We start from the raw sequence: 25,405 nt of genomic DNA on the forward strand, positions 1-25,405 counted from the left end.
GAAACGTCAGCCTTCCTGCTCCTCTGATGCTGCTTGGCCTGCTGTGTTCATCCAGCTCCACACCTTGTTATCTCAGATTCTCCAGCATCTGCAGTTCCTACTATCTCTGAAACAGTTAAAAGTTCGACAGTCTTCCATGAGTGATCAGCCATAAAAGGGCCCCAGTCTCCTCCCCTTAAGTCATTGTCCGGGAGACCTCAGCTGCCTGTAATCCAAAAGCCTGGATTAATGTTCCAGGGACACAAATTCAAATTCCCACCAAATTCATCTGGAACAAAATTCTAGTCTCGCCAATCGTGATCACAATCAAGGGATCGTGGTTTTAAAACAGCACCCATCCTTGCCTGGTCCTGCCTATCTGTAACTGTGGATCGGTGACGATGTGTTTGACACTGTACTGAGGCTCTGGCTTGTACGAATTTGCTGCAAGGCCCAAATGAATTTGTCCGTCACTGTCACCCATGTACGGCTTATTCTGTTCCATCAGACCCTTTCCAAGGCCACCACAGATCAGTTCTGCTATTGCCTGTGCGAAAGAGCCCTGGCTTGTTTAATCTATCCTGACAAATATAACTACATGATTCTAGTTCAATTTGTTTGCATCATCTTTGGTGCCTCAAGATTTTTTTTTTTATATAACACTGAGACCAGAATGGTGCACAGTAGTCAGAGCCCTCTAACTGAGGTCATATACAAGTTTAACACAATTCATTTGCTTTTCAATCCTCCCCCCTCTAGAGTAGTGCAAACCGTTTGTTTGCAATGCTCTGATTACTGTGTGTTGCTGTTCAGCTGCTGTTGGTGATTAATGTAGCCAGGTCTCTGATTCTTCCATTCCTGTTTTGAAACTTAAATGTCCAAGACTCTTGTGGCCTTCTCATTCCTTCCTACCACCTCACGTTTCATGTTGACGTTCCTTTACCAAGCGCATGCTGCATTTGTCACCTCCTGCAAGTTAACTGGAAATCCTGCCCCAACCCCACCCCACAACATATTTCCTCTTGACAGGAAATCCAGCCCTCCGTCTTCCTGTTCCCTCTTTGTATTGAATTAGATATCCGTTCTGCTGCTCACCCACTGCTTCCATAAGGCTAACCTTGATAGACCAAGGTCTTTGGATAATCAGAGTATATTACGCCTACTGCAATTTTTAAAAAAAAATTTCTACCTTTTCTGTGCGTTCTTTGAAGAATTCAACACAGTCAGAGAAGCCTGACTGTCCCTTCAAATCCAGGCCGACTCCCTGGCTATCTTTTCAGCTTTCTAGATTTTTTTTTTCTGCTCCGTCAATAAGTAGCAATTTTATAATCTCTCCTGCCATTGACATTAAACCCATCAGTCTTTAGGACCAACTCCCACCCCACCCTGAGATTCTGTTATCTCCCTTGCAGCTGTATTGCCGGTCACTAATTCTCTGACAGTGGTCACTGACTCACACCAAATCATCCTCATCTGTCCTCCCTGTTTTGTTTTTGCCAGTTACCTTAAATCATCCTCAGTTCATGAGCTGAAGCAGTCCTCTCCCTTTTAACCTTTAGCCAAGTTAATCAGTCACACTTAACTTTAATCTCACCATACTGGAGAATATTCTGTGGCACTCAACAGCACGTGATTATAATCTAAACAAATTGTTTCCCGACACCCCTCCCCAGTTCACAACGTGTTTGCATTGCTACTCACATTTTCTTGTGACATTTCCCTGAATCGTATATGCACCACCGAATAAATACTGTGGCTACAAGTTCTGCAATAAGTAACGCATCTCCTTACTCATTGCCCTCTGCACCACTAAGGCACAAGTCAGGAGTGTGATAGAATACTCCCCACTTGCCCCGGATGGGGGCAGCTCCAACAACATTCAGAAGCTTGACACCGTCGGGGGACAAAGCAGCCCCCTGCTCGATTGGCTCTACATCCACAAACATCCCACTGCCCCCACCACCGACGCTCAGTAGCAGCAGTGTGTACCGTCTACAAGATCCACTGCAGCAACTCACCAAAGACAGCACCTTCTAAACCCACGACCCACTTCCATCTAGAAAGACAAGGGGCAGCAGGTACATGGGAACACCACCCCACTGCAAGTTTCCCCTCCACACCTTCCTGATTTAAAACGGTCGCCATTCCTTCAGTGTCATTGGGTCAAAACTGTGAAACTGCCCACAACAGCATTGTGTCTTAACCTACACCACATGGACTACAGTTTTTTAAGAAGGTTGCTGACCACCAGCACCACCACCTTGAGGGCAGTTAGGGATGGAAAACAAATACTGGCCTAGCCTGGGTTACCCCCATCTTTCCATGAAAGAATAAAAAGAATTCCCTTGTTCTCCTTTTCCACTTTCAGGACAGTCATCTGTTTGCAGGGCCTTCATTGTTTTGAACTGTTTGTGAGGGAATGAGCAAACTCCCTTGGGGTGACTGGTGCTGTGTGTTTTCTCTGTACTGTCCCCTCCTCACTGTTTGATGTTGAATAAGACGCTCTGACGTGACTGAGTATAAAATGGGAAAATAAATAATACACAGGTGCGCAGCCTAAAGGAGGAAGTAATAAGCCAATTCCTGTCTCCCACCGCCCCTTACACCTCCACTGAATAATGTGCTTCCAGCCTCTGGCAGGTAATGTCAGGCTGAACTTTGACAATCATATTGTCAGAAAGCCCAGTGATACTCGAGCCTTCTGTCTGTTGCATGAAATGGCCTTTTGTCAGGGATCTCGGAGAGGCTGCAGCCCCTGGGGAACAGGGAATAATGGGGAGCAGTTACTGAAATGGCTCCCGTACTAACTCTCCTTTTTTTTATATGTTCTTGACAGTAAGTGTGGTTCGTACCCTCCTGAAAGCTGCCTGTTCAGTTTAATTGGGAACGTGGGGGCTTTTATGGGTAAGTTATTCACTGGTTTGTTCCTCAGCAGCAGTCGGACTGTAGGATTACTGAATCAGAGAGCTGAATCATTCTTACTGCCTTTCTGAGTCGGTTACTCCTGCCACTTTTGAACAGAGGGTGGGAGTTAAAAACTGGGCAGACTGCTAAGCGATCTACGTGCTTTTCAAAGCCACCATCACCATCCAAATTGGGTTTTAGTCTTTAGTCCAGGATTGAAAACTCTAAAAGTCACTGCTTCAATGCCGTTCAATTTAACAGGGGGTTTTACAGCACAGAAAGAGGCTTTTTGGCCCATCATGTCCACCCTGGTTGTCAAAATCCATCTATTCTCACTCCATTTCCCAGCACTTGACCATTAGCTTTATACACTCCAGAGTTTCAAGAGTGTGTCTACCCACTGGTAAATGTCTTGAGGGTTACAATGTAACGACTCATCTGGTCAGTGAGTTCCAGACACCCACCACCTTCTGGGTGATTTTCTTTTTCCCTTAAATCCCTAATCAAAACCTATTCCCTCTAGTTTTGGACTTCCCTATCCTGGAGGAAAAGACCATGGCTATTTGCCCTATCCATGCCCTTCATGATTTTACTGTAAGGTCACCCCTCAGCCTCCAACGCTCCAGGGAAGATAGCCCCAGCCTGTTCAGCCTCTCCCTGTAGCTCAAACTCTCCAACTCTAGCAACATCCTTGTAAAACATTGCTGAATCCTTTCAAGTTTCGCAACATCCATCCTATTGCAGGGAGACCAGAATTGCACACGATATTCCAAAAGTGGCCTGACCAATGTCCTGTACAGCTGCAACATGACTTCCCAACTGCTATACTCACCAATAAAGGCAAGTGTGCCAAATGCCTTCTTTACTGCCCTGCAGCTCTGCTATCCACTGAGCTCTCTCTACCACTGCACTATTTCCAATGCATTCAGCAAGCCGCTGTCACACTGTTGTCCACACATGCCCCAACTGTGAACTCCAGAGTTCCTTCTGCAATTCCCTATCTTTCACATTGGTGTTCACTTTTCCAGATCCTCGTTAAAAGGCGCCAACGCCATCCTAACAGAATTTGCCTTTGGCTCCATGTCCGGTTGTCCCTCTGCAGTGCGCCTTGGCTCCAGTGTGTTAAAGGTGCTTCAGAAACACAAGCTGTTGTTGATCAAGAATGGATGTTGTGTAGCCTGCTCGCTTCGTGGTTTCATGGTCGCTGTCCAGTCTCGTGTGAAGAATAATCACTTGGATAAGGCATATTCGTGAAACTACCTTTGAGTTTATTTCCGATGTCAGCAGAGGAACGTCAAAATAATAGGCATAATGATTGCTTGACAGCGTCACTAGAGAGGCCTGTAGTGACATCCATTTGATTTGATTTTTAATAGCTTCACCAACAGCTGCATTTTTGAATGAGAATATTTGTACTTGAATTAAGAAGTTTTGTTGGGAGTAGGAAATAAGGATCTTTACTGTGTATCTATTCCTGTGCGATCCCTGTCCTGGGAGTGCTGATGGGGGATAGTGTAGAGGAAGCTTCGCTCTGTATCTAACCCCATGCTGTCCCTGTCCTGGGAGTGTTTGATGGGGGATAGTGTAGAGGGAGCTGTAGTTGGTACCTAACCCCGTGCTGTATGTTCACTGCCAGGTGTATGTGTTTGATGGGTGACTTTCCATGACATTGCAGAGGGAGCTCTGATCTGTATATGTCCAAGATTGCCTCAGAGTGCAGAATGCCTGGTGACCGGAGAGATTTATTTCAAATGAACATGACTCAGTTTGATGTAACACAAAAAAACTCGAGAAAAAGGTGTTTAGCCAAACGAGCTGTTTACGTCTTAGGATGGGACTGGCTGTAGTTGTAGTCTGATGAGAACTGTCTTATCTGCTGCTCGTGGCTGTCCTAAACTGATGGCCACTTGTCTTTCTTCTGTCCATCCAGTGGTTGTGATCTGCGTTCTACGCTACGGCCAGATTCTGGAGCGATGCCACCCCATGTGGATCAACACGGGCGCCCTGGTCACCGGCTGCATTAATGCAGTCGGTCTGATCATGGTCGGAAATTTCCAAGTAAGGCCTCCCTGTTACCTTTTTTGTTAAATGTTGGAGGACGCAGGAGCAGTTGGCAGACTGCCAGTGTGCTTGTGCGGGATCAGGTGTGGATGTGTTTGTGATACTGCTCTCCCCAAATATTATTCAATTACGTTCCTGCTATTTTCCCTTTCTGCGGTCTGTCGTTATATAAACTGCACATCTGCATCCTTTCTAATTAGCGCAACCTCATCCTTGTAATTTGCTGTTGGTGCTTTACTCTTAAGTCAGCGAAACACTCAGGTTTTCTTTGCACTCAGTTTTGTGCTGAGAGACATCAGGGAGCTTTTCCATCTCATGCCCCGAACATTCGTGGGGAAGGTGCTACAATGACATATGCAGCTAAACCGGAGGTGCAGAGCCTTGTGCAACACACTTTCTGGTTTCCGTTGCGGCTCCTGACTTTTCCAGTTAGAATATGTGAACGTGACAAAAAGGACTTTTTCTCTCCCCTCCCCACCAACCTTCCCCCACCCCCACCCCCACCCCCCCCCCCTGGCCCTCCCCCCCCGCCCCAGGAAGAATTAAATCCAGGAAAGCAGGAGGCTTGTCTCAATAAAAGAGGTCTAAACGCAGCATTTTATCCCCTTCAAACGAGAAACACCCTTGCGCTGTCAATAAATATTGCTTAAAGGAAATGAGGCAGGATTAAGTGCAGGAACACCCAATCTCCACGCAGTTTAGTCACTGACAAAGAACTTCATTGTCATGTCTTTTTAGCAACGTTTAAGCTTTTGAAGTTTGTTCACGGGATGTGGACATCAGCCAGCATTTATTGCTCGTCTCAAATTGCTCAGTTAAGAGTCAGCCCCATTGCTGAGAGTCTGGAGTCACACGTAGGCCAGACCGGGTAAGGAAGGCTGACTCCCTTCCCTAGAGGACATTAGTGAACCGGATGGGCTTTTAACAAACATCGGCAGTGTTACGCGGTTGCCATTAGACTAGCTTTTTGTTGAATGCACATTTCATCACCCGCCGGCAGTGGGGTTTGAACTCGTGTTCCCTGAGCATTAGCCTGGGGTTGTGGATCGCCAGTCCAGTGACATTACCACTCTGCCACCACCTTCCCGACCATGACACCATGGTTAAAGGTAGTGCATTTGACTTGGAGATTTTAGGGCTGCAGCCTTTCGGGCCTTCAGTTTCTAAAGCAGCTGAGATATAAAATTACTCTCGAAATGTGCAACTAGACACTAATTCATCATAACAATCATTGCCTAAAAGATATGTCTTAATTCTATGATGCTGCTTGGCCTGCTGTGTTCATCCAGCTCTGCACCTTGTTGTCTTAATTCGATGTTTTTTTTAAGTTAAAGTTTGTTTTAAAGAGTCTTTTCACGGACAAATTATAGTAGAGTGAAAATACACTAATTCAGGGTTAGGCGTAGTTTAATTAGTTATCCATTCACTGCATACATTAAGTCCACGTATTTTGCATTTGCAAACAATGCATCCTACCAACGTCACTTGGCGATTTGACAGGTATCTGGTTCAGAAATGTTGATTTTTGTTTTTTGTGTTGGTCTTGCAGCTCCCTGTTGTTTTTATTTTGGGTCGATCTAATTAGCTGAAGAAACTTTTAAAGGTAAAAATGTTGCCAATACCTGCTCTGCACCAACAACGTGAGTTTTTTTATTAAAATATCCTTACATTTTCAGGCCTTTCTCCTAAGCTGCTGACTCCTCGCTTGACATACAGATTCTGACAACAGTGGATAGCATTTCTAATCTATGCAGCGGGCACTTCTCACATAGCTCAAATATATGATACAATGTCTAAAATATAATGTTGTGTGGACTGCATTTTATTTATTCAGAAGATACAGGCTGAGACAGCAATTTTTGCCTGTCCCTAATTGCCCTTGCGAAGGTGACGTGAGCCTTGAGTGGCTGTAGTTCGTGCAGCTTGAGTTTTCCAGTTGAGCAGCTTCGTTGTACTGCAGTATTTATAGCTCCTGGATTGGTGGCCAAGCTTCAAGATCTGTTCCTGTTTCGCCAGGTTGACCACGTCAAAAGCTTGCACTACATCGGTGCCGGAGTGGCCTTTCCCGCGGGAATGGTCTTTATCTGCCTACAATGCATCCTGACGTACAAAGTCGCGATATCACTTCTGGATCACTGGATAGGCCACATCAGGGTTATCCTCACCATCCTGGCCTTAATCTCTCTCGTCCTCAGTATCCTTCCATCCAGTCCATCTGCCCAAAACACACGCTGCGTGAGATACGGCCGCGGGTCTAATGCGTGAGGTCCTTTGCTGTCGGTGAGTCGGTCCTTTAGGGCTGCTGTTCTCGCCAGTTCTGAGGAAGCGACACTGACTGTTGGAGTAGGCATTCCACAATGTGTCAGTCCAGCTCCCAGACTCCTGTAAATGTGCGCACGCGATGCTTCCATTGCCGGTGAGCTCAGAGCCTACGACACAGTCATTGCAATGATAAGCGGAATCCTAACTGGGTCTTTGCTACTGAGCTGGTGTGTCTGCTCCTTCGGGTCACTTGAAAGTGAGCACCTTTGGGAGAGATGTGGGAGATGAGGGGGGGAGAGAGAGAGAGAGTTGGGGAGACTGGCAAACAATATAGAAGGGAAACTTGCCTGAGAAGCCACTGCGGCGCTCCACGAGCTGCAGTGACAACTGCAGCTCGGGTTTTGCATGTCGTGAGGAATGTCCACTGTGTGAGCTTGGGATTCTGTTCAGCCACAGCATCCCAAGCTAGTTTTGCTCAGCTCCCACGCAAGCCCCCTTTCTAAAGTGATTAATGTCGGTGCAGCTGGATACTGGTATCCCGCTTTTTCCGATCGTCTGCCCCCTTCATACTGGATGACATAGTGGCTCAGTGGTTAGCATCACTGCCTCACAGCACCAAAGACCCGGGTTCAGTTGTAACTGTCTGTGTGGAGTTGGCAAGCTTTCCCCGTGTCTGCGTGGGTTTCCTCCGGGTGCTCCAGTTTCTTCCCACAGTCCAAAGGTGTGCAGGCTAGAGTGGATTGGCCGTGCTAAATTACCCCATAGTGTCCAGGGAGATGCAGGCTAGGTGGGTTAGTCACAGGAAATGTGGGGTTACAGTGGTAGTGTGGGATGCTGTTTGGAGGGGCGGTGCGGACCCACTGGGCGAAATGGCCCGCTTCCACACTACAGGGATTCTACGGTTTCTCTATTTCGGTTCTGAGGAGTTTTCCAGGGAGTGCAAGAGGTGGTTCCTTGGCAGAGAAGAGGTCACACCAGTCCTTCAGATGTAGGGAGGATGAGCTGGAGCTGGCTGAACTCGAGTGGGTGTTGGGATCAAGGTAATTCTGGCTGAGTCGCTTCACAGACCCAGAATGGTAGGGATTGTCACTCGTTCAAGTCACCCATTTAAGGTAAAACAGCAGGACAAGCTATGAGCTTTCCACCAGGTAACTGAGCACTCGGGGAGCTTTCTAATTCAAATATAAGCGATCCCACAAAGCAGGAGACCACAAGCCAAAGAACCTCTCAACAGAGGAACTCGCGGTTTGACGTGGTTGCAGTTCATTTATAATCTTTGACAGCAAGTGGAGATCCCGGGACTTGGGAGCTCTTCCAAAAATAAATTAGATTGTCTACACGCCAGACCGCAAGCCATGTTATTTTCCTCTTTCAAATGCGCGACAGCCAACTGCTGCAGAGGCTAACGCAGAGAAAAGGCGTGTCAGAGCTGTTTCCAAGTTATGAGCAAACCCGTCATCTCTGACCTGATTGTAGCATCCTCCTCATGCCTGTAAACCCTTCCTATTCATGTACCCATCCCGAATCCTTTTCAATGTTGTCATTGTACCAGCCTCCACCACTTCCTCTGGCAGCTCATTCCATACACGCACCACCCTCTGCGAGAAAAAGTTGCCCCTCAGGTCCCTGTTAATCTTTTCCCTCTCACCTTAAACCTGTACCCTCTAGTTTGGGACTTTCCCACCCTGAGGGAAAGACCTTGACTATTCACCTTATCCATACTCCTCATGATTTTATAAACCTCTACAAGGTCACCCCTCAGCCTCCGACACTCCAGGGAAAATAGCCCCAGCCTATTCAGCCTCTCCCTATAGCTCAAACCTCCAACCCTGGCAACATCCTTGTAAATCTTTTCTGAACCCTTTCAAGTTTCATAACATCCTTCCTTGTATTGCATGCGGTATTCCAAAAGTGGCCAAACCAATGTCCTGTACAGCCACATCATGACCTCCCAACTCCCATACTCAATGCACTGACCTATAAAAATAATTACAATATTTAAAAGGGATCTGGATGGGTACATGAATAGGAAGGGATTAGAGGGATATGGGCCAAATGCTGGCAAAAGGCACTAAATTTATTTAGGATATCTGGTCAGCACAGACGAGTTGGACCAAAGGGTGCTGTATATCTCTCTGACTCGTCACCACCCTGTCTACCTGCAATTCTAGAATGGTTTCTGCCTCTCAAACTGTCTCAATCCTCTACCCGTAAATCTATACTGCTCCCTCCCTATTATTGACCCCCCCGCCACTAAGGGGAACATTTCCTTCCAATGTACCCCATCTGTGTCCCTTATAATTTTGTAGATCTCGATTAGACCCCCCCACCCCAGCCTTCTCTGCAATAAGGAAAATAACCTCAGGCTGTCTAGTCTGTCATCATAACTGACTTGCGGTAGCCCAGACAGAGATTAATATCAGTCTTCTGTCATTTGATAGCATGTCTATGAGCACAGTAGTCCCTGCATTTTGCAGAGTCTCCGACTGGACTGACACCGCATGTCCTTACCGCGTTCCCAAGCCTTGCATTGACATAGCACCTTTCACCCACTCAGGATTTTCAGAAGCACTTTACTACAGCTGGTGTGGCCAGTGTTTGTAACAGAAGCAGGGTACTGGCTGAGACCCCTCCCAACCCCCATCCCAGCTTCCCTTCGGAGAGTAATAGCCAGTATTGTGGAATTTGGTTTTGAGCAAGATCGTTGCCAAAATCTCCAGCGTGACGTAGCAAATGTGTGTTTGTCTCCCATGCAACCTGGAAGGGGGAGGGAAAGAAAACCAGCATAGGAATTGTTTTCTTATTGTTGTAAAGATGTTGTTGATCAGTAGGGGTGCGAGTGATGAGTCAGTTTCTACTCAGTCAGCCCAGAGTCTGCTGGTTGTGGTTTGAAAGATCATGGGGCTTCAATGTTGCATCTTAGAAACAGGACAATCACTTATCATCAGGAGATGATATCAAGGCTCCTGCAGCTCCAGCCCTGGGAGCCTGTAGTGTGGTGCCCCCCTCTCCCCCTCGCTTTCCCCAGTGCCTCAACATCCTCTGCTACACTGTGGTTCGTGGGGAAGTTTTTAAAAAAAAAAAAAGTCCCCCTCCATCTGACAGCTCAGTGAAAGTCTCCATATGCCCCACAGCTATAAATACTGCCGGTCTATTTATTTGACTGTGAAGGAAGAGGGGGAAGGTCTGCAGAGGAAAATGACTGGTGCTAACCCTGTACGTGTGGGGAGTCTGGTGTTTTCAGAATCCCTTTTGTGTTGGCAGTCTCTTCAACACAAGCTTGATGATTAAGTAGCGTTATTTTAGTCCCATTCTAAGCGCGAGCACTGTTTTAACACTGAGGATGCAGTATTCTGTAACTTAACAATACATTGTGACAGCAGTCTTGCTTGCCCTAACAGATCAGGGGAGAGCATTAGTGCTGACAGAGTGAGAAATTAGAGTGGGAGTCTAGGCTCCTTGGAGAAATCTCAGCCTGTTTGTGTTCAGTCATGGTGGAGGCCATCAGTCAATATTAGTGTTGGTGCATTTATTCAGCATGGCAACAAAAGGGGGTGCGTGGAGGGAGAGAAAACACACAAACTGAAATACGCCAGCCAGTGTTGTTGTCAGCTTCCTTTACTGATGATGCTTCTCCTTGCATTTTCTTCCTGTGCTGCGATCACCAAACCTGACCCAGCCCAATGATCAGTTCTGGGCTGGCCAAGCAAGGAAGTGACTTGGATGTCAGAGATAGTAGGAACTGCAGATGCTGGAGAATCTGAAATAACAAGGTGTAGAGCTGGATGAACACAGCAGGCCAAGCAGCATCATAGGAGCAGGAAGGCTGACATTTCAGGCCTAGATCCTTCATCAGATGAAGGGTCTAGGCCGGAAACGTCAGCCTTCTTGCTCCTATGATGACTTGGATGTCACTTGTTTTTAAGAGCTAGTGGACATTGCCGGAACGGGATTGCAAAAGCTGGAAATTCGGGTCCAAGGGTTAGGGAGATGTTGTTTCAAGTTTTTGCCCAGTTGGCGCATAGCACAAGCCAGTGTGCACAGGAAAAGTCCAGCAAACTGAAAAGTATAGACCAAGATATGGCTGTGCAGATTAGGATTAGTGTGACCGACAGTGTGCCTTAGGGGAAACCTGCTTCCATTTGGATGTGGGTACAGCTGGTTAGACCAGCATTTATTAGAACTAATTGTCTGTTGAACTGAGTGGCTTGCTTGCAATTTCAGAGGGCAGTTAAGAGTCAAAACCATTGCTGTGGGTCTGGAGTCCCATGTAGGCCAGAGCAGGGTAAGGCTGGCAGATTTCCTTCCTTTTAAAAGACATTAGTGAACCAGATGGATATTTACGACTAATCGACAAGGTCATCACCAGACCAGTTTCCAATTCAAGAACTCGCTGCTGAATTAAATTCCACCATCTGCCTGGCCTAGGACCCTGGATCGCTGGTCCAGTGACATTTACCACCCAGGCCACGGCCTCCCAATAGGATTGGGAATGAGGAACTACAGAAACTGAACCTATTTAACAACCTATCTGTTACCTGTGAGGATAAGAATAAAGGCTGACAGAAGGACAACCAGATGGGAAACGAGGCACCTTGGAATAAGAGATACAGGTTCTGCAGCAAAGATGGCAAAAATTGTAGGGAGGGGGGTAGCTTTGCTAACTAAAGATGAAACCATTTCAATGATGAGAGAGTGTATGACGAGACGTTTTACTGGCAGTGGAGACTAGAGAGGTAGAATTATGCAATAGATAAGGATTTAAGACTGTATTGGGTGTTCTACAGTAACTTTCATGATAGCAGTCTTGAAGTGGTAGATTGTATCGATGCAGAGATCAGATAAGCAGGTAGCAAAGACAGAATGCTTTTAATGTGGGGGTACGGGCGTGAACTTTCATATAGAATGGGGCAAACATATGTTCAGGTGCATGGTGACTTCCTTGACTGTGTCTGGAATGAGCTTCTACAATAAATCAGAAAACCAGCAAGGGGGGACATTTGATTTGGTTTTGAGATGAACCAGATTGAGTTAACCGCCTAACCGTGGACGAACGTTACCTTTTGTGATGTTCAACATGGTACTTCCAAAGGAGCAGCTCAGAACAGTAATTAAGATTGTAGATTGAACAGGATAGGACAGAGACTGTCCTCAGTAAGTTGAGAAAGTTTGATCGTGGGTAAGATGACATCCCATCAGTGGAAGTTATTCAAAAAGAAATTTAATATGGAACAGAAGCACTCTATACCCTTAAGAAGCAGGATCTCTAGTGGCTTAAAGAAAGGGCCACGGGTGACTAAAGAGGTTTTTTTTTTAAAAAAACATAAAACTAAACAGCATAGTTTACTAATGAAATGCACAGTTCCTGGCAAATGGGAAAGATATCGAGGAACGGGAAGAGGTAATTTAGCTCCTTGAGTCTGTTCCACCATTCGCTGAGATCATGGCTGATCTCTGACCCAACTCCGCGTGACTGTCATTGTTCTATATCCCTTTGGTTTAACAAGAATCTATCTCTCATGAATGTGAAATGAGCAGCCAAACGAACATCAATTGCTATTTCCAGAAGACAGTTTCAAAATTCTCCCACCTTTTCTAGGGAGATGCTTCCTAATTTCCCTCATTTTTAAAAAAAAAAGTCTCTCTCTCTCTGTCTCTCTCTATATACTCTATCCCCTCTTAACATTTTGAAAACTTTGATCTTAATGTTCTGAATTTCAGGGGATGCAACCTCAGTGTGCTTAATTTTCCCTTGTATCATAATCCTTGAAGTCCAGGTATCATTCTGGTAAACAGAGTGGGTCGTGTGTGGAATGAACTGTCAGAGCAAGTGGCAGATGCAGGAACAGGTACAACATTTAAAAGACATTTGGTTAAGTATATGAATAGGAAAGGTTTGGAGGTATTTGGGCCATATGCAGGCAAGTGAGACTAGTTTCGTTTGGGAAATCAGGTCGGTGTGGACTAGTTGGACCGAAGGGTCTGTTTCCATGCTGTTTGACTCTATAAGTGCATTAGACCCCAAAACATAGGAACATTCCCTTCCAAGGCCAATACACCCTTCCTCGGTTGCAATGCCCAGAGCCATACACCATGGTTCTAAGTGTGATCTGATCAGGGCTTTATAAGTTGAACCATGATTACTACTTACTTGTATTCCAGTCCTGTTTTCCTAAAGGCCAGCATTCCATTAATCTTACTGATAATTTCTGTACACACTCATGGCATTTTACTTAATTTCGCAAGACTCTTTGTACCTCCAGTGTTTCCAGCTTTTTGCTATTTAGAATGACCGTGTTCTATCCTCGTTAAGTCCAAAAAAGGTGACCTAACATTTTCCTACATCAAATGCCATTTGCTGCTGTTTTGCTTGTCCACTTAATCTACCACCATCTGTTTGGAAATTTTCTGCACCCCTCCACACTGCTTCCAATGCTACCTATCGTTGTGTCGTCAGAAAATTGGCTTTCTTTCGCTTCATCTGAACATTATTTAGAGCGAGTTCCCTAACGGGGATCTAGCATTTGTCACGTCCTATTAATCATTATCACTATCCCTCTCCTCTTCGTCTGTTACGGCCAGTCGATTTCCCAAGCAGGTCAATAAACTGTTTGCAATTAAGTGGGTTTCAACTCTCTCCAGAGACTTTTATCAACTATTTTCTGGAAGTCCCAATAGATAGCATCACTAGGCACTTGTCAGTCCAGTATTTTGATCACCTCTTCAAACAAAATCAGTCAGGCTTATCCAGTTATTCAGAATGGTTCAAGACGAGGCTGTGGCAGGATAAACTCTATTTTTGCCTTAATTAGACCTTTCTGGTTTCCTGCACACACAATATCCAGGTTTTCAACACCTAATATCCTTGACTTGAACTGTTCTGAATGAGTCAGACACTATTCCTTGGTTTTAAAAACAAAACAATTGCGGTTGTTGGAAACAAAAACAGAACTTGCTGGAAAAACGCAGCAGGTCTGGCAGCATCTGTGCAGGGAGAAACGGAGTTAACGTTTTGGGACCAGTGACCCTCAGATGGCAACAGTGTGTGATGCCAACCATACAGGCACGATCCCTTTACCAGCAGAGGAAATTTGTCCCATGCTTTGAGTGGTGCCATTTAACTATAGCCAACTATTGGATGACGGCTTTTATGGCTAAGTCAACAATTATTGCCAATCCCTCAATGCCCAGAGGGCAGATGATTTGGCCACATTGCAATGGGCCTGGAGTCACATGTAGGCGAGACTAGGGAAGGGCGACTTTTTCCCAACCATCAACGGTGGTCATTATTTGGCTAACTTTTTAATTCCAGATTGTTTAACGAAGTCCAGCCTTTGCTATCTGCCTCAGTGGGATCCGAACCCACGTCCCCAGAATGTTTGGATTTAGAGTTTACTGTCACGCGTACTCAAGTACGGGAGTGCAGTGCAAAGTTTTCAATGACGCCACACGCAGTGCTATCTTAGGTATAAGTATCTAGGTGCAAAAACTTAAGAACAAGGTAGAAAGAAATGAGGAACAGAGTTTAAAATTAAATATTACAGTCCTTTTTAGTATTAACATTAGCCTGGGGTTCTGGATTACTAGTTGAATGACATTCCCACCATTTCTCCATGGAATGGGCAGAGACGTCTGTAGTCCTTTTACGGCTAATTATGTCTCAGACGGTGCTTGTTGTCTGACTGCCTGTATATCTCTGTCACGGATTTTTCTACATCTTGGCATGTTATCTTCCGACATGTGACTCTAGAACTTCCCTCCCCACCCCGCAAATTGAGAACCACTGCCCAGATCACCAGGATCGGAGAGATAGGAGGTATTTCAGTGAACATAAACTCAGTCATCACTGGCTGTGTGATATCGAGGCTTGCTGATCGTTGTGACTTAATCGCCTCTCTTCATAATTATAAAGCCCTCTTTTTCAACAAAGCTTTCAGGTGCATAGTTTCTCCTTAGGTGTCAGATTTCGTTCGATAATGGTGTGCCTTGGGACCTTCCACTCTATTAATGGTGCTGCACAAACAGAGGCCCTTTTGCTAAGATATTGTTTGGGGAGAGACATATGTGATCTTGGTTCGCTTGTGTGTCTTTGGAGTCCACATCACTCCCAGTTTTGAAGCACTGAATTTATACGTTGAGAGACCCAGGGGAAAGGGCTAACATGGCATCACAGTTGGAGACAGGTTTAGGAGAGGAACCGAAAATAAACAGGAACTGTTGGAGGCCTGTCTAGAAGTGGGCGAAGGGGGGAATGGCTGTGGGAGGGGATAATGTAGTTCTGAGCTTCCTGGAATTAAATGGAGACCGAGTGGTGTCTCCCAAGTTGGCCAAGGTGTCTCAGTTCGAAGGTCGGTTACCCTGTGGTTGGTACTGGCACAGTTAAGCAGCTGGAATCATTAATCTGACTCTAAGCACACCGATAAATCTCATTTCTATTCATAAATCAGCCCATTGAAGCACGAGGTCCATTTGTAACTATGACAACAGCGCAACATTGGAGGTCGGTAGTTCCCTGTTACTAATTAGCAAATGAAATCACCAGCCAATGTTATAGCTGCCAAAGGCCTATCCTGCACCTCAGTTTCCTTCTCTCCCCACTTTATTTTCTTGGCTTCAGGGACGCAGTTCTGACACTGCGGCGAGGGTGTTGCTTCCTCAAGGGGAGATCCTGGCAGGGTTTGTGCTGGGAGCTGGGCTAAAAGTGGTTACCCATGTCACCTCAGCACCTTTCATCGTGTCATCACCTTCAAACGTCTAGGAAAGTCTGTGCAAAGCAGGCAGTTTGACATTAACCATGTATTACTGCCTCTAGATTTGACTGCTCAAGTCTAGGCTACACTTCCCCATTCTACCCTCGTTTTTAACTTGAGGGCATCCTACGTTCTTCTGCATTACTCACGCTCAAGCCCTATTCGGAGTTTGCCCCTGTGCTTACTGACCCACACCAGCTCCTGCTATTGCAACTTTTGAATTTACAATTGTTTTCAAAACCCTCCATGACCTTGCCCCTGTCCCTGCCTCTGCCTCTGTCATCTCCACCAGCCCCACTCCCTCAAATATCTGTGCTCCTCAAATTTCAGCATGTCCCCCAGTTGTAATCGCTGTGCCCGGGCACCAAGCTCTGGAATTCAAATAAAAACAACTGAAAGAACTGCGGACACTGTAAATCAGAAACAAAAACAGAAGTGGCTGGAAAAGCTCAGCAGGTCCGGCAGCATCTGTGGAGAGGTATCAGAGTTAACGTTTTGGGTCCAGTGACCCTTTGTCAGAACTGGGGAGCTGAGTTCGGAGGAAGGGTCGCCAGACCCAAAACATTAACTGATTTTCTCTCCACAGATGCTGCCAGACCTGCTGAGCTTTCCCAGCAATTAACAGAGCTTAAACAGAAAATCCCTCGTTAAACTCCCTCGTCTCTGCCTGTCCACCCCGCTGTCCTCCAAGACCTTCCTTAAAAGCTGTTTTGATCAAGTCAGTCAAGTTTGTTTTTGTCATGTTATACAGACTGTGGGACTGAACATTGATAGGGAATGCAACAAGCCTGTTTTCCCACACTTTCAAGATGAATTTTTACTGCACATATTTTTGAGTGTCGGTTTCAGAGGCAACTCGATTGGGGCCCGTTTTTTAAATGATGTACAAATATTAAGAGCAGAAGCAGGCCATTGAGTTCACCCTGTGTTCAATGAGATCATCCTGCCTTTTCCCCATAAGCCTTGATTCCCCTTCCTGACCAGCCTTGAATAGACTTCATGACCCAGCCTTGACAGCCCTTGCAGTAAAGAATTCCACAGAATTCTCTCCCCTCTGAGAGAAGAAATTCCTCCTCAGCCCTTGTTTTAAATGTGTGACTCCTTCTGCCCACTGGTCGTAGACAGTCACAAGGGCAAACAGTTTCTCCACATCTCTCCATAACTCTTACACATTTCAATGAGGTCCCCTCTCATTCTTCAGAACTGCAGTGAGTACAGGCTGAGCCTTCTCTGGACTGTCTCCTTGATCTAGCTGTAGTTAAAGGGACCAAAACTGTTCATCATCCAGCTGTGGTTATGGCTAGTGCCTTCTATAGTTTCAGCGACACTGAAGGAACGGCCAATATATTTCCCAAGTCGGGGACGGTGAGGGGCTCGGAGGGTGACCTTGCAGGGGGTGGTGTTCCCATGTACCTGCTGCCCCTTGTCCTTCTGGATGGAAGTGGGTCGTGGGTTTGGAAGGTGCTGTCTGAGAGGCCTCGGTGAGTTGCTGCAGTGCATCTTGTAGATGGTACACACTGCTGTTACTGAGAGTCGGTGGTGGGGGGAGTGGGATGTTTGTGGATGTGGGGCCAATCAAGCTGGGGGCTGCTTTGTCCCTGGATGGTGTCGAGCTGCTTGAGTGTTGTTGGAGCTGCCCCCATCCGGTGCAAGGGGGGTGCTATTCCATCACACTCCTGACTTGTGCCTTGTGGATGGTGGGACAGGCTTTGTGGAGTCAGGAGGTAAGATGGAGAGGGTTCAAAAGAGATTTACCAGGATGTTACCAGGCATGGAAGGTTTGAGTCGTTCTGGGACTTGTTTCACGGGTGTATAAGAGGTTGAGAGGCAACCTTAGAGATTTATAAAGTAATGAGGAGTATAGATAGTTAAGGATGAGCTAGGATGGGAGATTTCAAGACTGGGGGCACATTTTTAAGGTGAGAGAGATTTTAAAAAGACACAAGGGGCAACTCTTGCACACAGAGAGTGGTTCGCTTGTGGAATGAACTTCAGGAGAAGGTGATGGATGTGGGTACCATTACAATGTCTAAAAGACATTTGGATGAGTACAGGTTTGGAGGGATATGGGCTGGGGGCGGGCAGGTGGGTTCGGCGCGGACTGGTTGGGCCAAAGGGTCTGTTTGCTTGCTGTATGACTATGACCTACTGCAAAAGGACCTCCGAACTACTCGTGGTTTCACAGTATTGAAAGGTTTCTGGTCAGTGGTAACCCCTCCAGGATGTTGATAGCGCAGTTTCAGCGATGGTGATGTCCATTGAATGTTGTAAGGAGATACTAAGAGATGACCGTTACCTGGGCGGAATGTTACTTGCTGCTCTTGTTTCGCCCAATTTGTTGATATCCAGCCTCTAGACATCAACACAAAGACTGGTCTTTTGAATTAGATGCAGAGAAGTGGTGACGTTTGACAAACTGCGCCCCGAAAGGAAGAAACGAACAGACAGGAGACTTACGCAGTGGTTGGTTTATGCTCCCCGTGACTAACCTCATTCCCTCGCAAGTAATTTCCTTAAAAGCTGTGATCAGGCGGCATCTTCTTCATCAACGAGAGCTCGATGTTCCAACACGCCGCTGCCGTCTGCGAGTGGATTTTCACCGTCGACGTTCTGATCTTTTACGGGACCTTCTCCTTTGACTTTGCCTCCGTCACCAACGAGACTGTGCTGGCTATTATGAGGAGGGGGAAGAGCAAGGCGTCGAAATCCCCAGGCAGCAGTGCATCTGCCCACCTGAACAGTAACCCAGAGAGCATTGCCATGATCTAACTGTTGCTGAGTACAGTGACACGCCGCCACCTTCCCTGATTCGGAGCCGCACACAGGCTCTGAGGTAAAATGTGAACATACGGCTGTGTATCGTGCACCACTCCCCTTTATCTATTCCCAACATGACTCCCCTTGGTGCTACAGAAGAATCCTGAAATGAGACGCTTGTGGTCAAATCTTACCCTTAATTTGGACGCACCCAAGAATTGCCCAACTCTACAATAGGGAGCCTATGGTTTCCTTTTGCCTTGGCGACACCAATCCGAGCCCATCCCATGCGCCCTGCCCTCTTGTGGTAGGGATTGTGCAGCTGGGTGGAAATTTTGGCATTCTTGCGTTGGAGCTCCGTGCGGCAGAAACGACCCGTTGACGGGCTCCCCTGCGAAGAAAGGAGAGATAGCACCAAAAGAAAACCCTCCGGATCGAAGGGAAAGCAGCAGGGAATGCTGTAGCCAGAAGTTGGAGGGGGGAGGGGAGGGGGGTGCGGTGGTGTGGTGTGGTGCCTGTTCCTTCACCGGGCACCAATTAGCCTCTGAGAGTCAGCCAACAACAATCCAACCCATCGTCTAACTGGTTCTGTCGTAAAGTTTGGTGCCAGTATGAGTTTTGATTTACACCACCCCCCCAAAAAACAAAGAGGAAGTGACATAGTGCCCATTAAAGTTAGCCAGCACTATATGTTTCAGAGAGGTCGACTTCCCACAAATGTGAACTGCGGCCTTGTATTTTTTTTTTCCCGCCTTTCTCACACACATCAACTGTGAGACCCCAGGGCTGGGGATGAGAGGCAGCACTGCCATTCTCTGAATGCACATCACTTTCAGTTGTGCATTCGATCCACCCCCCACAAGTTTTTACTGTTTTTCCTCAAGAGATAGTGTTTTAAAATGCAAAAGAAGTGGGTTCAGTTTTAAGATCAAAGACTAGTGTGTCACTTCACTTGTCCATGGATGAAGAGAATGGTTCCCTGTTCTGCATTTGCTTACCCAGGCCTAAAGAAGGATCAGCACTTAGAGGGGGTGGGGTACATCAAGTGCATTTCGTGGACTCGAAGCAGGAGATTACTTCCCCCCCTCCACCCCCACTCCCAAGCTACCTGTTGCTGCTCACTGCCGTATGACCGAAGACACATATAGGCTCCCGCAGCCAGTGTTTCTCACACACCGTCAGTACGCTAGGAGAGACACGACATACTTTAAAAACAGGGGAGAGCCAGCATCTAAATCTCATTCCTCACCTCGGGCTCGGAAGGTAGGATGTGCACTGAGCACTTCCAAAGCGGAGAAGCTAAACAAGTCTAGAGAGGCGCATTGCACATTGACACAAAAGGGGGCAAACAGTTGGGTAGTCCTACTTCGCCTTTCAATGGTATGGTGAGGGGGGTGGGTTTAAGCTACTGAGTAATTGGGTAGGGGGGTTTAAACCACTGAGTAATGGGTTGGAGGGGTTTAAACCACTGAATATTTGTTTGCGGGGGTGGTTAAACTACTGAGTAAAGAGGGCAGCTTTACTCTGTTTGCTGAGGGCCCCAGATCGGCAGTCGGGCCTGAAAAAGGTGGTGGGACATGCCTTCTCTGACCAGCCTGATTACAGAGCGGCTAGGGAGGCCTTTCGGCCCATCCAGTCCCTTCTGCCATCCAGAAAGACCCTGGCTGAGCCAGGTGGTAACTCTACACTACATGACTCCCTCCCTCGTAATTTTTATCAACAGAAGTCTTTGTCAATCTCAGGTTTAAAAATTTACAATTGATTTGCATGCCAGTTGTTGTGTGCGGGAGTTCCAGACATAGAACTGTTTCATAATTTCACTCCCGAAGGCTCTGGCTGTAATTTTTTTCAGACCACAGTCCTGGACCCCACCTCCCCAAACCAGCAGGAACTGTATCTCAGTTAGTCTTGCGGTGGGGGGGGGTTAGATTCCTGATTGAGGCATTGCTGCTCTCTGATGCTGGCATCCAGCCCTTGCCCACCGAAATGTGGTCATTGGTCCCTGAGCATTCACTCGGGGCCCTGTGGCCCCCCGGTACAATTTTGCAGGACTATCACATTGTTGTGACATTCAAAAAACTTCAAAACATTGTACCCGGCACCCCCGTAGGAGTTGCAGTGTCTTGGTTGGGAGTATCCCCTTCCCCCACACCCATTTTCCTCCATCCCCCTTCTCCTCCAGTGGTTCACTCAAGCTAGAGACGAAGCATGTTGACAACCCGCATTTCACCAAGCAACTCCACAATCAAACCCTGGGCTACTCACGATTCTGGAAGAACCATCAGGGGAATAATGGGCAACCTTTGCACACAGTACAAAGCTGGAACAGTGGATGTCCAAACGAGTTGGCCTCCAATTCCACCCCTTCCCTCCCACCGGGACATGTTTGTAAGCAGCACTGACCCTGCCTGAAATCAGAGAGGGTAAGCGTTTAAATGCTGCGAGCAATAAATTCGCCCGATTTTTGCAACAAAAGCTGCTTGCAAGAGGTGTTTATATCGACGAGAGTGCCTGGGATCCTTCAGCTGCTCAAGGAATGTTAAACAGAAAACAAAACTACGTTCATCAACTATGGTGACACAATCCTTCTCGCTGCCTGAGGACCCTGTACGCTTTCAGATGCCACAGCTACTTCAGAAAGAATAGACCCTTCAGTGGTTGGACAGACCTAGGAGCAACACGTCCTCTGGCTTTGTGAGTTCCGGATTTATTTATATTTTAAGAAGAAAAGAAAAGCACTTGTATTACTGTGAGATTTTTTTAGCAAACCTTTATAAATTCTTCTGTCTTGACATCAGAGGCCTTGTCTTTTCACCGGGTTTCCACAGAAGAAATACTCAACACTGCTGCGGAAATTGACCCGTGTTGGAGCCTTGCAATGAATCACCAACTTCACAAAAATCATGCATCAGGAGTTTCATTTGTTTTCTAAAATAAACTTATTTTTAAATGTTGTGTGTCCTTTCCTTCCTTCACCGCCCTTTGTTGCATCCCTATCGTCTAGCAGGGAATTTAGGCCCAACAGGAACCATCCTTGAGGGCAATATTTCATTAAATTTCACCCTTTCTTTCCCCACCCCCTGGAAGCTGCAAATATATTTGCGAGGAGTTGCAATGCAGACCATCCTTAGGCAGGTCTCCTTTCAGTACAAGGGAGCTGTTTGATAAATTCATGGCTGACTTGATTATGGACATGATTCTGCCTTCCACATTTACTCATCACTCCACCCCCGTACCATCTGACTCCCTGTCAAGCAAGATTTGAAGTGTGAAAATGATTAGAATTTTAGTGGCAAATAAGACAACATGTACCAGTTCCTTTACTGTTTTATATGAGATCATGCTGTAGACGATAAAGACTTTGTGATAGTCAAGTGCTTGTTTATATTGTATTGCACACATGACATGCCTAAACTTTAAACATTAGACAGATTCAAAAGCAGGGCCTTTATATTTTGCAATGTTCTGTTTCTTTCTCCTGAGAACCTAACAACAATCAGTTTTGGTTTAAACAAAATGGGCCTTAAGGATGTTTATTCAAACTTGAAAGAAATGTTGACCAACATTTCTCTTAAACAAACCTCTTAATTTAAGCCTCTCTATAGCTCAAACCCTGCAACCCGGGCAACATCCTTGTAAATCTTTTCTGAACCCTTTCAAGTTTCACAACATCCTTCCTATAGCAGGGAGACCAGAATTCAATGCAGTATTCCAAAAGTGGCCTGACCAATGCCCTGTACAGCTGCAACATGACCTACCAACTCCTATACTCAATGCACTGACCAATAAAGGGAAGTGTACCAAATGCCTTCTTCACCGCCCTGTCTACCTGAACACCACCTTCAGACAACCTGCACTCCAAGGTCTTTTTGTTCAGCAACACTCCCCGGGATCTTATTGTTAAGTGTATAAGTCCTGCCCTAATTTACCAGAGCCCAATGGTATTCTCCAAATTGGCCATCAACTTCGGCTATGCTAAGGTGAGAGCTCCCTGGAGCTGTGTTTCTGCTTGCAGTATTTTGAAAGTAGTTTGATTTAGAATTTAGAAAGGAGTTTAATTTAGATAGAGGTGCTGCATTTTGGAAAGGCAAATTAGGGCAGGACTTAACACATTTAATGATAAGGTCCTGTGGAGATGACTATGATTTAACTATCAAAACTGAAATCCCCTGTGAGTCAGTCATCCAGGAACTAATCAAAAAAATTCCTCGCCATCTCTGAAGGGACAGCCTGCTAATATATTTATGGATTGTTTGAAAACGCCGATTCCAGCAATGTAAATTTGGCTCACCATGGGAGCTGTGCTTGTGCACATAAATATGTTTGTTGAAGGCAAACATCAACACTCACTGAGCAAATGTACTACTTAGTGTGGCCACAGAGCAACGTGAGGCTAAAAGGCATGTGTCAGAATCCTGCACTGTAAGAACATAAATAGCAGCGGGAGGAGGCCATCTGGTCCTCGAGTCTGCTCTGTCATTCGATAAAATCATGGCTGACCTTTTTGTGCACTCAGCTCCACTTACCTGCCCGCTCACCATAACCCTTAATTCCTTTACTGTTCAAAAATTTATCTTCACCTTAAAAACATTCAACCAAGTCACCTCACTGGGCAGGGAATTCCACAGATTCACAACCCTTTGGGTGATGAAGTTCCTCCTCAGCTCAGTTCCACATCTGCTCCCCCTCATTTTGAGGCTATGCCCCCTGGTTCTAGTTTCAACTGCCAGTGGAAACAACTTCCCTGCTTCTATCTTATCTCTTCCCTTCATAATTTTATATGTTTCTATCAGACTCCCCCCTCATTCCAACGAGTACAGACTCAGTCTACTCAGTGTCTCCTCTTGAGCCAACCGTCTCAATTCCAGAATCGACCTAGCGAACCTCCTCTGCACCCCCTCCAGTGCCAGTACGTCCTTTCTCAAGGAAGGAGACCAAAACTGTACACAATACTCCAGATTTGGCCTCACCAGCACCTTATACAGAAGCAGCATAACCTCCCTGTTTTTAAGCTCCATCCCCCTAAAAATGAACCACAATATTCCATTTGCCTTCTGAACTACCTGCAAACCAACTTTTTTGTGATTCAAGCACCAGGTCCCTCTGCCCAGCAGCACGCTGCCATTTTTCACCATTTAAATAATAGTCCATTTTGCTGTTAATCTGACCAGAATGGATGAGCTCACATTTACCAACATTGTACTTCATCTGCCAGACCCTTGCCCGTTCACTCAAGCAAGCCATTGGGGAAAAGCAAAATGGACGACACAACTTAAATTTTCAGAAGTTCGCTTCTCTTTGCCCTTGGCCAAAGGGCTTCTAGACTCGGTCGCAGTGTTCCAGGTAGGGGAGGGGAATGGTCAGTTAGGTCATGCACTGTGGTATATATAGGCACAGAGTGGAGAATCATTGACGCTTGGAAGTCCCATTTGGGTAGGGGAGTAGAGTCATCAACCCAGTAGAGAAGAAACCTAGGATGCAGAAATGTCACAGCCTACGTTTTCCAGGTAGCCCCTGCGAACACGCCAAAAATTATTTGAACCCCAAAGTCAAAAGCCACAAGGTGACAAAAAGGAGGCAGATTTCCATCAAACCCTTCTATTCATGACAGAAATAAATTATGTCACACCATTACAGTGTCAGCCTTATGGAAGCAGATAGAATGCACACACGTCTCCGTAGAAAGGCAGACACACAGTTTGGCTATGCCAGTGACATATTGCTTCAGAGATCACAAGTGTGTGGGTTAGAGCTCCACTGAGTGCCAAACCAGATAATCTCAGCCCGATGTCGACTGCAGTGTTGAGGCACTGTCAGAAATGTTGATCACAAACAAAAGTTGCTGGAAAAGCTCAGCAGGTCTGGCAGCAACTGTGAAGAAAAAGATCAGAGTTAACGTTTTGGTTCCGGTGACCGTTCCTCAGAACTGACAGCAGCTAGGAAAATGCTGGTTTTTCTGCAGAAGATAGGGAGGGGGTAAGGAGTAAATGACAGGTGGGGATAGAGCCCAAAGAAAGAGAAGAGCAGTTGGACAGACAAAGGAACTCATAACAATTTAGCTAGGAGGGTGAATAGCTGTTAATAGGGATGGACTAACAATAGGTAGTGTGTAATGGCAGGTGTGGGGGGGGTAGGGGGCTAGGACATGGGAGAATTTAGGCGCTAAAATTATTGGACTCGATACTGAGTCCGGAGGGCTGCAGGGTGCCCAAGCGGAAAATGAGGTGTTGTTCTTCCAGCTTCACTGGAACACTGCAGCTAGCCTGGAAACGGTGGTGCGTTAAAGTGGCAGACAACTGGAAGCTCGGGAGTTTTTTTGCGGGCAGAACATAGATGTTCTGCAAAGCGATCACCCAGTTTACGTTTTGTTTCCCCAATGTAGAGGAGACCTCTTTGTGAGCAGCGAATGCAGTGGACTAGATTCTAGGAAGTGCAGCTTCACCTGGAATATGTTTGGGCCCTTGGATACTGGGGAGGGAGGAGGTAAATGGCTACCCATGCTATACATCAGTGAGACTCAGCGTAGACTCGGAGACAATTTTGTAGAGCATCTGCGCTCTGTATGCGACAAACGACAACACCTTCCAATCACCAACCATTTTAACTCTCATTCCCTGGATGACATGTCCATCCTGGGCCTCCTCCAGTGTCACAATGATGCCACCCTCAAACTGAAGGAGCAACACCTCATA

At 46.3% G+C, this 25,405-nt stretch overlaps 1 protein-coding gene across 1 annotated transcript in view; it reads left to right on the top strand.

The window, feature by feature from the left end:
• Nucleotides 1-21,666, top strand: part of LOC109916699 (transmembrane protein 150A) — a 30,978-nt gene extending 9,312 nt beyond the window's left edge. Inside the window, exons 3-6 of the mRNA XM_048618495.1 lie at nt 2,801-2,883; nt 4,814-4,941; nt 6,961-7,138; nt 18,487-21,666. Of these exons, the coding sequence (XP_048474452.1) occupies nt 2,801-2,883; nt 4,814-4,941; nt 6,961-7,138; nt 18,487-18,725 (628 nt within the window). The 3' untranslated portion in view covers nt 18,726-21,666. The remainder of the gene's footprint in view (nt 1-2,800; nt 2,884-4,813; nt 4,942-6,960; nt 7,139-18,486) is intronic.
• Nucleotides 21,667-25,405: the final 3,739 nt, after the last annotated feature.

The sequence above is a fragment of the Rhincodon typus genome, chromosome 40 (genome assembly GCF_021869965.1).
Source record: "Rhincodon typus isolate 14 chromosome 40, sRhiTyp1.1, whole genome shotgun sequence".
Taxonomy (NCBI): domain Eukaryota; kingdom Metazoa; phylum Chordata; class Chondrichthyes; order Orectolobiformes; family Rhincodontidae; genus Rhincodon; species Rhincodon typus.